The sequence below is a fragment of the Centruroides vittatus genome, unplaced genomic scaffold (assembly GCF_030686945.1).
Source record: "Centruroides vittatus isolate TY-2023 unplaced genomic scaffold, ASM3068694v2 contig_15, whole genome shotgun sequence".
Taxonomy (NCBI): domain Eukaryota; kingdom Metazoa; phylum Arthropoda; class Arachnida; order Scorpiones; family Buthidae; genus Centruroides; species Centruroides vittatus.
In genome coordinates, this window is record NW_027120927.1 from 126,909 (window position 1) to 141,695 (window position 14,787).

General features: G+C 35.4%; 2 protein-coding genes across 2 annotated transcripts in view; one reads left to right on the forward strand and one right to left on the reverse strand.

Moving 5' to 3' along the window:
* The first annotated feature begins 2,849 nt into the window (after positions 1-2,849).
* On the forward strand, positions 2,850-5,148 carry LOC136968586 (uncharacterized). The gene is made up of 5 exons (XM_067262586.1): positions 2,850-2,881; positions 3,621-3,869; positions 4,345-4,515; positions 4,828-4,928; positions 5,055-5,148. The coding sequence occupies exons 2-5, from the start codon at positions 3,628-3,630 to the stop codon at positions 5,096-5,098; spliced, it is 558 nt and encodes a 185-aa protein (XP_067118687.1). The 5' UTR covers positions 2,850-2,881; positions 3,621-3,627; the 3' UTR covers positions 5,099-5,148.
* A 1,957-nt stretch (positions 5,149-7,105) lies between these two features.
* RagC-D (Ras-related GTP binding C/D) overlaps positions 7,106-14,787 on the reverse strand; it is a 51,046-nt gene continuing 43,364 nt past the window's right edge. Inside the window, exon 9 of the mRNA XM_067262505.1 lies at positions 7,106-7,748. Coding sequence (XP_067118606.1) covers positions 7,606-7,748 — 143 coding nt within the window. The 3' untranslated portion in view covers positions 7,106-7,605. The remainder of the gene's footprint in view (positions 7,749-14,787) is intronic.

Genomic DNA, 14,787 nt, shown 5'->3' on the forward strand with positions numbered 1-14,787 from the left:
CTATTTGACTAAGTGGATTGTTTTAAGATTTAAAAAGTAAAGATTTTATGTTATTTTTATGTACGTTTCTTTACAAAGCTACATTTAATTATAATTTTTTTAAAAGTATATTCGTACAATTGAATTTTTTGTACCAGATACGAATATGTACTGTACATCCACTACACATTTTATTTCACCGAGTAAGTTTTTATTATTTTATTTATAATTTTAGCCCTTATGTCGTGGCTAGCGATTCGGAATGTAACTGTGATATTAAAAATACATTTAGAGAAGTCTACGGTTTTTACTGGCTTATCGAACAAACGATACGAATAAAACCGAGATCGTCACTGACGCGCAATTAACTGATTGCCCCTGAAAGTCGGCTTCTCGCAGAAACGGCTTCCCTATTATTAAATGTCCCGGCACGCCACTGACTTTAACCTATCCTACATTTGTGTTAACATTTATATAAATTTAATTACGAAAATGTATAGAATTCTCTCAATCGCTTCTCTTCCTGACTCAAAAATTTCACCGAGAACATCCCATATTAATAATGTATAGATAGTTTTAAAAAAGTTAAGGGCAAGAAAAGATATGCCTAACTAACAAAAACTCCCAAAATATATTTAAAAATGAACACAAATTGTAAGCAACAAACAAACAGTCTAATCAATTTAATGTCTAAAATAGCGAAAGTGACAGTTAATAGAAATAGAAGTATTAACATTTACGAATAAATAATGTTTAAAACCTAATTAGAATAGTGTTTATAAGCAGTCCTTTAAAAAAGACAAAAGCAATAGTTTAATTCACCACACTACACCTTTATTTGTTGCTGAGATAGTTTTATTGAAAGAACTAGTGTGGCGTAGAAAGGTGTAGTGTGGTGAATTAAACTACTGTAATTATTTGCCGAGCACGTATCTGCTTTATGACAAAAGCAATATCTGAGTTAAAAACGAGAAAATTTCATATATTAAAAAAAAATCGAATGTTTACTGCTGACTCTACCTATGCTCCATCCAAAGGCCGCGTTTCTGTACGCAACGCTCGAAAAACGCTTTACAGCAAACACAAAAACTGGTTTCTAATTGGCCAACACTGCTCGTGACGTCATTTCGCTACTCTCGCTGCATAAAGAAAACCTAGGATTATTCGCGATCGAAGCGCTCGAAACGGCAGAAATATTTATTAAACCAGAATAGTAGTATTACAGCTATTGGCAGTGCAAGAACCCGTATATCTATCGACTCTGGTAGAAGCTACTTTATCTTTGCTGCAGCGACCTCTTGCAGCAAACGTTTAGAAACGGATTTCCCTGTTCGCTGTAAGGCCACGAACACACATGCGTAAAATTGTGTGGCAGAAAACTGAATCAGAAATCAGCTTTCAGTTCAGTTTCTGTTTTGCGCTTTTATGCCAGAACACACATACGTAAAAATTCTGGCCGAATAGGAAACACCACTGCCACCAACAGTGCTAATTTTATTAATTTTTTCTTGTCATATATCTTTTTTTTTTGTAACTCTTGCCGCCCAGTGGGCACTAAGAGGGCCTCTTACAGCAAGCCCATTATGGGTTCGGCCAGGCCTACAATGGGGCGGCCGGGAGGTGAGGGACGGGGACCGACATATCCGGACGAACCACCCCCCGAAAAATTCCTGGGGATTTTTCGACCCGTCCGGATTCGATCCCGGGTCCCCAGGGCGGCAGGCTGCTAACCTTGACCGCTCGGCCATCCGGCCTTCCTTGTCATATATCTATTCCTTTGTACCTTCCATTTTTTCCCGCTTCCTCTGCTATAATGTAGAAAATTTAAATTAATACACTTTATTTCGAATTCAAATAAAGAACGTGTAATCTAAATACTAAGCCTATAAATCAATTCTACTAGACCTACCTGTTGTTTGAAATTTTGCACCTATAGCTATCCATAAACGTTGTTTAAATACAGTGGCTTTATACAGTACATGACACTGATGTGGTCGAATGGATTCAATAAACTCCTCTATTTCATTTATTTTTTGTTTTTTCGAGACCGTCACAATTGTAGGGTTAACCCTCATTGCCGGCATTGTTAGAATAAAAAGCACGTGTCTACTTTGACGTCACAGAAAAGACTTCTCTTTATTGGAGGAATTTTGGCGTAAAAATTTTACGGTGTAAAAAGTAGAGACACGCTCTACTCTATTTTCAGTTCTGTTTCAGCCAAAATTTCAGAAAAATTTTTACGCTTTCTGTTTTACGCTAGATTTTACGCCGAATTTTACGCATGTGTGTTCCTGGCCTAAAGCGTTACATAAAGAAACGTAGCCCGTATTGTTTAAATTTCACTAGCGCCACCACAAAACGCTGTGGCAGCCGTGGAAAAGAATATCTATCAACTCTGGTTCAATTTAATTCGCCAACTTTGATATAACTATACGGGGCCGGATGGCCGAGCGGTCAAGGTGGCAGCCTACCGCTCTGGGGAACCCGGAATCGAATCCGAACGGGTCGAATAATCCCCAGGAATTTTTCGGGGGGTAGTCCGTTCAAATATGTCGGGCCCGTCCCTCACCACCCGGTCGCCCCATTGTGGGCCTGGCCGAACCCATAATGGGCCTTCTAAAAGATGCCCTCTTAGTGCCCACAGCGCAGAGTTAAAAAAAATATAATTTATATATAACTATACGAATTCGAAATCATTACTACTACGAGAATACGACTGAATATGAAGAATATTTTTAATATAGTTAATTATTTAATAATAATTAATACATATTTAATTTCAAACAATTACGCTTTAGAAATTTTCAACTTTGTTTTATTATTTCAGATTAGATGCAATTATATTTTGAAAAACAAACCGTCCGTTAGAGGGCGTTTTCGCGTTTGGGAAGTATTACACGTGGTATGTTGCTAAATTTTACTTCTTTTCGTCGTAATTAATATATATTTTTAAACATATATAAAAATACTAAGTGCTATAAAAAATGATCGAATTCATTTTATAATTTGGTACGTTACTGTACGAGAATTTGAACGTCAATATGAATTCTGATATTTGATAGAAAAATTCGATCTTTTTCGTTTAGATGTACTTAATTGTTGTTTAAAATATAACGTTGCTTTTATATCCAATTAACATTTTCGTGTGAAAAGATTTTGTTTATAATCATCAACTGAACGGGTTTCAAGTTTAAGTCTTTTTCATTTGAACGCGATCTTACAATATTACCACCGATATATTTATTTAAATAGATTGTTTAGCACCACTTAAATAGATCGATTGTATCATCAATGAAGGTAGCAACACCACGCCAGACAGTTAAATCAATCGTGACTACACAAGCACTGGTGCAGACGATTAACGGCAGGGCTTTCAAACATGGTGTACAAATGACGATAGAGAACTTTTTGAAACAGGTAGCGCCATCTGCTGTTATAAATTACTACTACTTACCTGTACAAAAAGCATTCTTCGGACACTTCCAGAATGAACATTTTACAGCAGCTTTCTCTACTTCCATTTGTAAACTAGTTGTTTGACCCTGCACTTAAGTACGAGACATTATCTCAGCCCATGTTAACGTTCGTTCCGAGTAGACATGCAAAAATTCATTTGCTTTCCACTCATTTGTTTTTTGTAGATAAGAAATGGAGGAACAATTACGAGATGCTTTCGTCAATTTATCGCAAAGAGAACAAGAATGGAAAGCTACAAGAAGAGAAATGTCCATAGAGTATGTTGTTGCCTTGTGCCAGAAATATAAACTGACAAACGATGTAAAAACGGAAGGAGAGCATTTGTCGGACGAGCTTCGGAGCCTCCGGGCAGACTTAAAAGAAACTTTCTACGATAACATCGAGAGAGAAAGAAGAGTGTTACTTGAAAGATTGTGAGTATTGCACTCTCGCCGTTTTGCATACGTTTAATGCGTCGATCCGAAAAGCGATCTGCCGACGGCCGAGAAAACTACGCCGCTTAATACCGATAATCGATCGCAGTCTGTGTCCGGTACCTAACTACGGGTTGATTTCCCATAGAATATCCTCCGGGGAGGCACTCCTCCTTGGCAGATCGCACGTGTTGTGGTTGCAACAATAATATTGCCACGAGTGCAGTTTTACTGTTCAAAACCAAACTGCACTTTCCCAATCAAACAACATTCAAATACACAGAGTAGGATTTGAATTTACAATCTAGAAAACAAGGATTAATGCCTTTTATATAAGAAAATTGAGATAATTCAGTAAGAAATTGAAATGGAAATTAGATAACCTATTATTTTTGTACGGGAAACATTCTTTAGTGTCTGCGCGTAGTAGGTCGGCAAATTTTGCATTAATATAAAGTTTTTTTGTATGTTCCAGAGAAAAGTTACGCAACATTTATGTGGAAATAAACAAACAAAAAAAGGAAATAGATGAAAGCGCGAGAAGGACGGGGAGGGATCCGGAGGAGTGTCGCGGAATGCATACGAGGCCCTCTTTCTTCGAAATGCAAGAGATGTACGAAGACTTCTGCAATTTTGCATGGAACGAGTATCCTTTAGTATTCTCGGATCTATAGTTTTTAAAAATATCTCCACGCGGACGCAGTAAACGGTGGCATTAAAAATCTGCTAATTTGTAGCTAGATCCACTAGCAGATTGTCCTGTTAACATGTCACAAGAGAAAAATGGCTGTCATTGCCATTTGCATAGAAGATGATCTGCAGATGCATCTTTTTGACAACAAATTAGTTTATTATCTTCTGTTGTTTTATTTTTTTAAAGTTGGTACATTACTGTACAAGAAATTCCAAAGTTTCTTAAGTTTCTAGAATATGAATATATTACTTAATAGTTTCTTAGATACTGCTGTCTAAATCTTCTATTGATGAGCAATTGGAACAAGATGGCAGATGACTCCTTTACAGAAAACTGGGAGAAAATTACATCTTCCAAAAGAGACAGTAAGTAGTGTCCTTGAACTCGTACAAAATATGTACTTTACATTTCTCGTAATCAACATAACTGTGTTTATAATGCATAAATCTTGCAACAATGATCATATTAATTGCTTCAATTTTTTTTCTCAGGAATTCTAGCAAAATTGCAAGACTATCTCAAAGGTGAGAAGTAAATGTGCCACGTTGACATCACAAACAATTTCTGTTTAACATACAAATGTAATTTGTAAATAATTTGGTTCCGGAACAACTTAACCCATTTAATGGGACCAATTGTGTATATAAACTATTGTTAAAATAATTCAATTATTATGCCTTTGTGTCCTTTATTGTAGCTTAAATTTATCTTTGTATACTAGTACATTTATCAATTAACAGGACTTATTATACTGGGAAATTATGGATGCAGATATTTAAAGTCCTGTTAATTGAAAAATGTACTAGTATACAAAGATAAATTTAAGCTATCATTAAAATAAGTTTATCAAGCATACAACATAACAAAAGATGCAACACTGCTAAAAGTTTAGATGCACATTAGCATTGACACCTACCATTCTAATGCTTTGGATTTACTATAAGAAGTGAACTTTGAACAAAGTCAAATTTGCTTTAAAATGAGAAATTGTCAATGCGTGTGAAGATTTTATTCCAGCATTTTGGCTGTTGAGCATTGACACATTTGGATTCAATAAAATTGAAAACAATCCACTTGCTACTTAGTTTTATAACTGCAAGTAACAGAAATGCACAGAAGTATATACTCTTCATAAAGAAAAGACAGGATAACTTGTATTGTGATATACAGAAGCAGACTAGAAGTATCCGGTGAAGTTCAAACAATGGCCACCCACCGCAACAGTATTGACAATGGGTAAGATTGTGAGTATTATTGTGATGCAATGGATACAAATTTTGGCGGGACAGTAGTCGTCGTGAAAAAATTGGTAAATGCATAATCGTTACAACTGGAAATTTCTTCCATATTTTCATACTTGCACCAATGGAAGCAAAAACCTAATTCATCGTTTGCAAACATGTATGTCGTTAGCCATCAAATTGGCATGAGCTTTTACTAAACTGTGTGTAGAGAACTTTTGTTTTGTTATCTATTACTTGAAGTACAGTTGGATGTTTCAATCAATGTGATGACTCAGTTCTAGTGTAAATCCCCCTTATTACAAGGATCTACAATGCAGAAAATGTATGTTTACTTGTAAAAATATCAGTCTTTGTTAAAGAATCTGGTTTAAGAAAGAATTGACATATATTACCAAAATTACTGTGGTTGTTTCTATATCTTCTTGTTCTTATACTCATAATTCCTGTTCTCTTTGTGTCTGATAGTCTTAAGGGCTCTCAGTTCTCTTCCAGAGTGTATGAAAAGCAATCAGAATACATCCCAAAATTATTTAGAAAAAAGTTTGCCTAGAAGTCAAGTAGCCAATGAAAAGACTAAATTGCTGTCTTCTTCAAACACTTACTTAATTGGAGCTTATAAGAAAAAAACATTCTAAAGTTGGAGTATGGTTTATATTTGCTAGTGTGCCTGGAGCATGCTAAACATGATTAACTATTTTTTGGTCTACCATGTCTTTATTAATGATTTACTTTATTTATATACAGTCAAACCTGTTTTTATGCGGGGGATAGGGACCGCATTAAAAAAAATCTCACGAAACTTCACGAATGGCTGTAAATAATAGTTTTCGCAACACAATTAAAAAAATAATTTTTTTATGCGGTCAACAGGGACCGCATAAAAAAAGTCTCACGTAGAAAATAACTCAAAACCGTACGAAATAGAATTTATTGACAACAGATGTCAGCACTTGACTGCATCGTCTGGTCTATCGTCTGTTTTACATATTTTTGTCCAGGTGGTGTTTTGTTGACTTAAAAAGTAAATTATTTCATTTTTCGCATATTCATGCAATAATATTACTATAATAAGTGCATTTATGCTATAATAAGTTTATTTAGCTATAATAAGTCAACGTGAGACATGACGAATCGCACGAGACTAGTCGCCAACTATACCGCACAAATTAAAAATTCGCATTAAAAAAATTGCACATAAAAACAGGTTTGACTGTATGTTTTAGATAGATATCTTACCATAATTCTTATATTATTCTTATCAAAATTTAATTCTGAAATAAAACAATAAAACAAATCAATAAACAGCAAATAATTATTATTGAAATAATTTACCAAAGAAATCCATTTTGAGTAATTTTTTCAATTATCTGACAAACTTTTGTTTGCAATTATCTCAATAATCAATTTGCTTTGGATGATGCCTGTTATCAACAAATAATTACAATGGAAAATATCCAGATGGCTTTACATTATTAAATTGCCAATGATTGAATTAGTGTACCGCATTAAAATAACGACGGAGCACGTGGCAATTTGGCTTACCACAATGCAATGGTCGTACGTAGCAGTATGGTAATACTTCGTCGTCGGGTGGCTTTACCATAAATTAAGTTAGACACAAATTGTACTGTCTGTCAACATCCCTTCCGTTTTATATAAAACCAGTTCTACAAAAAACAATGTTCGGCACAAAACCGACTTCCTTACGTATTTTACCACGTTTAGTATCATTTATCACTTCCAATTATTGGAAAAGATTTAAAGTAGACCAGCCGATCCGCTAATCTCCGTTATTCGTCTACGGCTGCTCCAAGTAGCCATTACTTTGGGCACTATCCAGAGAGTTGTAGAATTGAGGCATTGGTTTCTTTCCCTTGAATCGCACTTCAAACACTTCCCTGATTGCTTCCCGGAAACAGTGAAAGTTGTAATCGATGAGTCCTAGTGTGAAAAGAAAAAATACTAACATAAGTTTTCCATCATAAAAAAAGAACTTTCACTTAGTTTTGTGAATTGTGTCGTGTCAAAATTCTGCTTGTAAATTAAATGATATATGATCAAACATCACGTTTAAAGCTATTGTTGCATTATATTGTTATTTGTAAATTGAAAAACAAAAACAAGTTTGTCATATAATACATATCTTATGCTTCATTCTAATAACATATCACAGTTACTCTATTTTATACAAATTCTAAGGTGGTATTTTATCATTATCTATCTAGACCAGTGGTTCTTAACCTGGGTGCATGCACCCTCAGGGGTGTGAGAGAATTTCCAGGGGGTGCAAGAGAAATTTCAAGATTTAAAAAAAAAAGCTAATGTGCATATGGAAATGGAATTTGAAAAACTAGACTTAGAACAGTTCTGGTGTAAACAGTTAGAAGCTTATCCACAACTGGCAAAAGCAGCACTAGAGAGACTTTTACCATTTGCCACTACCTACCATTGTGAAATGGGATTTTTAGCACTTGCACATCAAAACAAAAGCCAGAAATCGCTTAAATGCATCTGATGACTTACATATAGCTCTTTCAAAAAAGAGCCTCGTTTTAATAGAATTATTATGAATAAACAACAACCACCTAGCCATTAAAATTTAAATATTGCTTTTTATGTTATATAGTAATATAAATAATACAGTAATAATATATATATATATAATAATATAGTAATTATAAATAAACATGGCATTTGTTTATGCAATAAATGTTTTTTTCTTAAAAAATATACACACATTTTTTAAGGGGGTGCAAGAGCTTATTTTCATATTCAAGGGGATGCTGACCACTAAAAAGGTTAAGAACCGCTGATCTAGACACATCTAATCACTGGGAGATTGTATACTAGCACTGCTAGTATACAAAGTATTTGACTGATAGACAGTGGATTTTAGGCAAATGCCTATTTTTTCCCTTGGCATATAAATGGCCAAGATTTTGTATTAACACTTCATGAACATTTAGACCAAAATAATGGTATTTTATAATGCCAAAAAATGCCTAATTCGACATGACTACCTATTTTTGCCTAAAACAGGGATGTCCAAACCGCAGCCTGCGGGCCACACGCAGCCCAATAAACATGTAAACAAAACTGACAAGTTTATTTTATTTATTTATTTATAATAAAACTCCTCTAAAAACACCGGACTATAAGCATATCTTCCATTCCAAACCTAATAACCGGTGCAAAACAATTATATTCTGGCTAACGTTTTCGGTCCCTCCACTGAGACCTTCCTCAAGCCTATATTTCTTCTTAAACAATCTTTTTCAAAACGATTTTCGAACAATCAAACCTTAAAATTTTCCGTTATGCACGTGCCACCCGATTAAATCGAAAAAAAATCGAACAATTCTGATCAAAATTCGCATTTTTGAGCAAATGTAAAGAGTTAAAGGTATTCTCGATGTCGATATATCGGATTAAATTACCGCAAGCAAACCAAAGGTTGATAAGGAAGTTCAAATGGATGTGCCTAAATAGAGCGATAAGGACCACCAGAAGAACTATGTATTCAGAATTAAGGAAAGTGATTAAGAGAGAAGAAGAATTATTCCGGAGGAACCCGCAAGAACTTAAGTTGGAGAATGCTAAGATTGCCATTATACAGGATAGGCTAGTCCACTCTCTTAAATCGCATTACAACGACAAGATGGATTGGATTTTGCGACACCAGAGAATCAGGTTACGCATAAGTGCAAGTACACAGTATGGGATGATTTGATCCTCCCGGTATATGTTCAAAGAGTACTGAGATATGGGCCGAAGTATGCACCCGTACCCCGTAGGGAAGATACGCTTAGGGCATGCATTCCTGACTTAGAGAGGCTTATAGTAGGAATGACAGAAGTACAAAAGGAATATTATAGATGGATGGCCAGCTGCAGGATTAGAAATAGCAAAGATTCGAAGCAAGTGTACGGGCTAAGAGAAGATCTGAAAAAGACGGTGAAATGGTTCCGGGTGAACGACATTACAATGCTTAGAGCAGACAAGAGTAAGGAATTTGTGCTGATGAAGAGAGAAACTTATGATAAGGCGCTTGGGGAGTACATTAAAGACACGAAATGTGTTGTACAAAGTAGCCAGGAGACAGAAAGGCTGCAAAGGAGAGTCAAACGTTTCTCTAAGTCCAAACTAGCGGTAAGACTAGGTATGAGGGATATCGTAGTGGACGCGCCGAATACGCCAAAACTGTTTGCGTTTGCAAAGGTGCACAAGCAAGGGAAACAACTCAGACCGGTGGTGGATAAAGCAGCGGCACCCACTCGGAAGATAGAGACGGCTATGCATAACCTTCTTACACCCCATTTAAAAGGATACCAGTATGCAGTAACAAGCACGGCCGAATTAGTGGAGGAGATCAAAGGGGTAAACAGTCCAGAACACATCTCAGTATTGGATTTCCGTGCGCTTTACCCTTCCATCGAATTACCACCGTGTTTTTGTGCTGTTAGGGACTTTTTACTCCAGCAAGTGAATGATGGAGAATTGCACGATCAAGTGTTGGAGCTAGCGTATTTAATCTGCTATGGATCGTTGTTTCAATTCGGAGGAACCACGTACGCACAAGGGAAGGGAGTACCCATGGGCAGCGCCGTATCGGGTGACATTTGTGAATTGGTCGTGAGAAAATTGGAGGAGGCAGTAATTCCAAGGTTCAGCAAAAGCATCCTGTTATATAGAAGATATGTGGATGACGTCTTAATATTATGGAGGAAAGATGCGGATGTCAGTTCATTCCTACAACAGATGAATGACAATAGGTACGGCCTTACGATAGAGTTGGAACAACACAGCAATAAAGCAGTGCATTTTCTGGACATAGACATTCAAATAACGAGTAACGGGTTGCACACGAAAGTATACAGGAAGACCACAGGTAGTGCGAATTATATAACAGCGGATTCATGTGACCCGTTTCTGTATAAAAGAGCGGCATTCAGGTCCATGGTTAAAAGGGCGCACACACATAGCACCACCCAAGAAGCTGTACGGAAGGAATCGAATATCTGAGTGAAGTGGCAAAAAGGCACGGCTACGGCAGGTTGGTACCACAGCTAGAAAAAGATTACGTAAATGCCAGCAATCGGAATCCACCTGAGAATAGGAATAAGGAAAAGAATATCGTACCAATTTCGTACAACCCATGCTTGGAACAGTTATATAGAAGGATTGCGAAAAGGCAAGGGTTAGGCATAGCATACAGGAGATGCCCCTCTATGATGCAAATACTAAGGAATGACAAGGATACACCAGATAAGGACAAACTTCCGGGGGTATACGCTATTCCATTAGCCGATAATTGATGTAATAAAGAATTGGTATACATCGGATCCACCAAAAGGGCTATGGAAGTTCGAATAAGAGAACACCAGAAGGACGTTGAGAATGGGAGAAATATCACCTCCTTGACGGTTTATGCATCGGATCCAGAAATCATCCCGGACTTTAAAGCTGCAAAATTGCTGGCCACCACCATTCATACGGAGCATATTAGATGGTTGGAACAGATAGAAATTTGTAAAGTGTTCCAGTCGTCACTGCCAATAAACGCAAAAGATGAAATGAGGTTATCGATGGCTTGGCAGGCCCTGTTGCAAAAAGACGAGACAGAATAAATGAATGAATGGGAAGTTTAACGAAGTAAGGGAGGGGCAGTTTGGTGAAAGTGATAAAATGTTAGAAAAAGAATGTATATGGCATTGTAATAAAAGGGATGGCAAGATACTTTTAGAGGAATGATGGAGCGGTCTTAATTAGCATAGGATTGGTTATACGATTAAAGCGTTAGGATTTAAAAGATTTACGGAAGTTTTTCAACACTTTGAATCAGAATTGTTTGATTTTTTTTCGATTTAATCGGGTGGCACGTGCATAACGGAAAATTTTAAGGTTCGATTGTTCGAAAATCGTTTTGAAAAAGATCGTTTAAGAAGAAATATAGGCTTGATGAAGGTCTCAGTGGAGGGACCGAAAACGTTAGCCAGTATATAATTGTTTTGCACCGGTTATTAGGTTTGGAATAAAAGATATGCTTATTTATTTATTTCAACGGCATAAACCACAAAAAAAGAAAGAAGTTTCACAAAGCCATATATATATATACACACACACACACTGTTTTTATATATATACTGTTGAGATGGCTACTTTTTAGAAAATTTTGGTTACAAACACAAAACATCTGGCAACGATGATTCATTTTTTTTCCTTTCCACTTGAACTCGTGGCCAAACTGATATTGCTGATCCCTTTCCAATATATCCTGTATATCTCTTGTTTTTATTTGTGAAACAAAAAATTATAATATTTTTTAAATTTATTTAATAGTTGTTTCTTTTTAAGACAAGTAAGTAAATACATATTATTTTTATTAATTTTAAATAACTAATTATAGTAATGTCAATTTACCGTTTAGCATGGCTTCTACGACTCAACAAAAAACAGTTTCTAAGAAAACAAAATATATCAATGAAAGGTTATTTAATGAGAAATGGACAGAGGACTATTTTTTTTTCTTCAGGTGAAAGGTGAAACGCACTGCCTAATTTGTCATATTTCAATACCTGTCTTCAGAGAGTATAATTTGAGAAGGCATTATGCACAAAAACATGCTTCCAAATTCGATGCATATCAAGGAATGTGTCACAAAGACCAAGTAATAGTACTGAAAAAAGTCTTATATCTCAACAAAAGGTTTTAGCAACGTTACAACTCTGAGAGACTCTTTTATGAAGGCTAGTTTTGTAGACGCAAATTTAATCACTAAAAAATCAAAACCATTTTCTGATGGTGAGTTTATTAAGGAATGCATGGAAAGTGTTGCAGATATACTTTGTCCAGACAAGAAAAGTGATATTTCTAAAATCAGTTTGTCTCATCAAACTATTGCCAGGAGAACTGACGATCTCGGGAAATATATAAAAAGCGACTTGAAAAGTAAAGCCTGTGGGTTTACATTTTATTCTTTGGCCATGGATGAAAGTACTGATGCTACTGATACAGCTCAATTCGCGATTTTTATTAGAGGTATTAATGACGAATATAGTGTAACTGAAGAAATGCTCTCGTTAGTGCCATTAAAAGACACGACAAAATCAAGAGATTTATATGAAGCAGTGAAAAAAACATTAATGCGATTTTCTTTATCCCTTTCCAATATATCTGGTGTAATTATGGATGGGACCCCAGCTATGATAAGTAGAAAAGAAGGGCTTATAAAATTAATAGAAAACGATGCCATTGCTGTCGAAAATTCTCATTTCATGAAGTACCATTGCTTACTACACGAAGAAAATTTATGACGAAAAGATTTGAAAATGGATCGTTATGCAAATTGTTGTCAAGACTGTGAATTTTATAAGAGCCTGGAAATTATATCATCGCCAATTCCAAGAATTTCTCAAAAAGTGTTGATGCCAAGTATGGCAATATCATTTACTTTGCAGAAGTAAGGTGGCTCAGTCGAGGACAAATGTTAAAAAGATTTTATGATCTACTTAATGAAATCAAATCTTTTATGACATAGAAAGCAAAATCTGTGCCAGAACTTGACGATGCCAACTGGCTTGCAGAGTTGGCATTTTTGGTAGATCTGACTGGTCATTTAAATGACTTAAACGCTCGTCTTCAAGGGAAAAACCAACTTATCAGTGCAATGTTTCAAATCATAAATGCGTTCCAGGTAAAACTGAAATTATGGCGGCCCAATTAAATGCGAACAACATTTTGCATTTCAACACGTCGTCCAAGCATATTCCTAAAAAGGAAAAAAATATGCTGCCTTATTTTTCGATTTGATACAAGAATTCGAAAATAGATTTTCAGATTTTTGTATTTTTGCGACTCCATTTACAGTCGATATAGAAATGCTGCCAGCAACTTTTCAAATGGAATGCATAGAGTTGCAATCTGACATCCAACTTAAAGAGAAATTTGATCACGTCTCTTTGTTTGACTTTTATAAATCATACCTACCCAGAGACACATATCCTGCACTGCACAGTCATGCGTTATTCATGTCATCATTGTTTGGAAGCACCTACATATGTGAACAACTATTTTCAAGAATGAAGCATACTAAGAGTAAAATTAGAACCAAAATATCAGATGAACACCTTGAGGGCTGCCTGAGAATTGCAACCACTTCAATCGAACCAGATATTGACGCATTAGTTTCTCAACAACAATGCCAAATGTCACATTGGTTTTATGATTTGGACTTATACATAAAATGTATAAAATGATGCCAAACAAATTACCTGTTCTGTATTTGTAATGAAAAAATTCTAATAAATTTTACGAATGAACAAATTTTTAAATACTCAAATATGAAAACTCTGTTGACCTATTTCTTTCTTTGTTTTCTTTTGCTCTTCAGCTAACTCCGGCCCAGGACTCCATGATTTTGTCCAATGTGGCCCAGAGAATCTGAAAGATTGGACACCCCTGGCCTAAAACAAAGTTTAGTCTATTTTCATATTTTTTAAAAATTTTTAATTTTTCGTTTTCTTTTCCGCAAAGGTTTACTTTGATTCTTAACACATTGTATTGCTTACATTCCAAGGCTGTTAAAATCTAAAACAGCAATTAGCCACATCTAGTCTTTTGTCACTAAGTCATAAAATCCCAACTTCTGCCAGAATAACAGCCTAACGGTCTAATGCAGATCAGTTTTATTTTTGTCTTTGAAGTTTTCACTTGTGAATAAAATTGTAATGAAAATGCCAAAAGTTAACACATCTAAAGCTTCATTAATTCGACAATGGCTTCAAGAATTCCCCCATTATACACCAGATGGCAAGATTATTCTGTGCCAAGTCTGTAATAAAGAGGTCAGTAAAAAAAAATCATTTTCATAAATTAAAATATTACTGCAAATTACATATTGTATGTAATGTATAATGTTAATATATATAAAATATAAAATACTTTAAAACAATCAATAAAAACAAATAGTAAAATTTAATAT

What these genes read in the sequence shown, in the direction of transcription:
- LOC136968586 (XM_067262586.1), top strand. Translation starts at nt 3,628, where the DNA reads ATGGAGGAACAATTACGAGATGCTTTCGTCAATTTATCGCAAAGAGAA. An exon ending in AGAGTGTTACTTGAAAGATT is followed by an intron (nt 3,870 to 4,344) that starts GTGAGTATTGCA and finishes TGTATGTTCCAG; the next exon opens with AGAAAAGTTACGCAACATTT. An exon ending in TACATCTTCCAAAAGAGACA is followed by an intron (nt 4,929 to 5,054) that starts GTAAGTAGTGTC and finishes TTTTTTTCTCAG; the next exon opens with GAATTCTAGCAAAATTGCAA.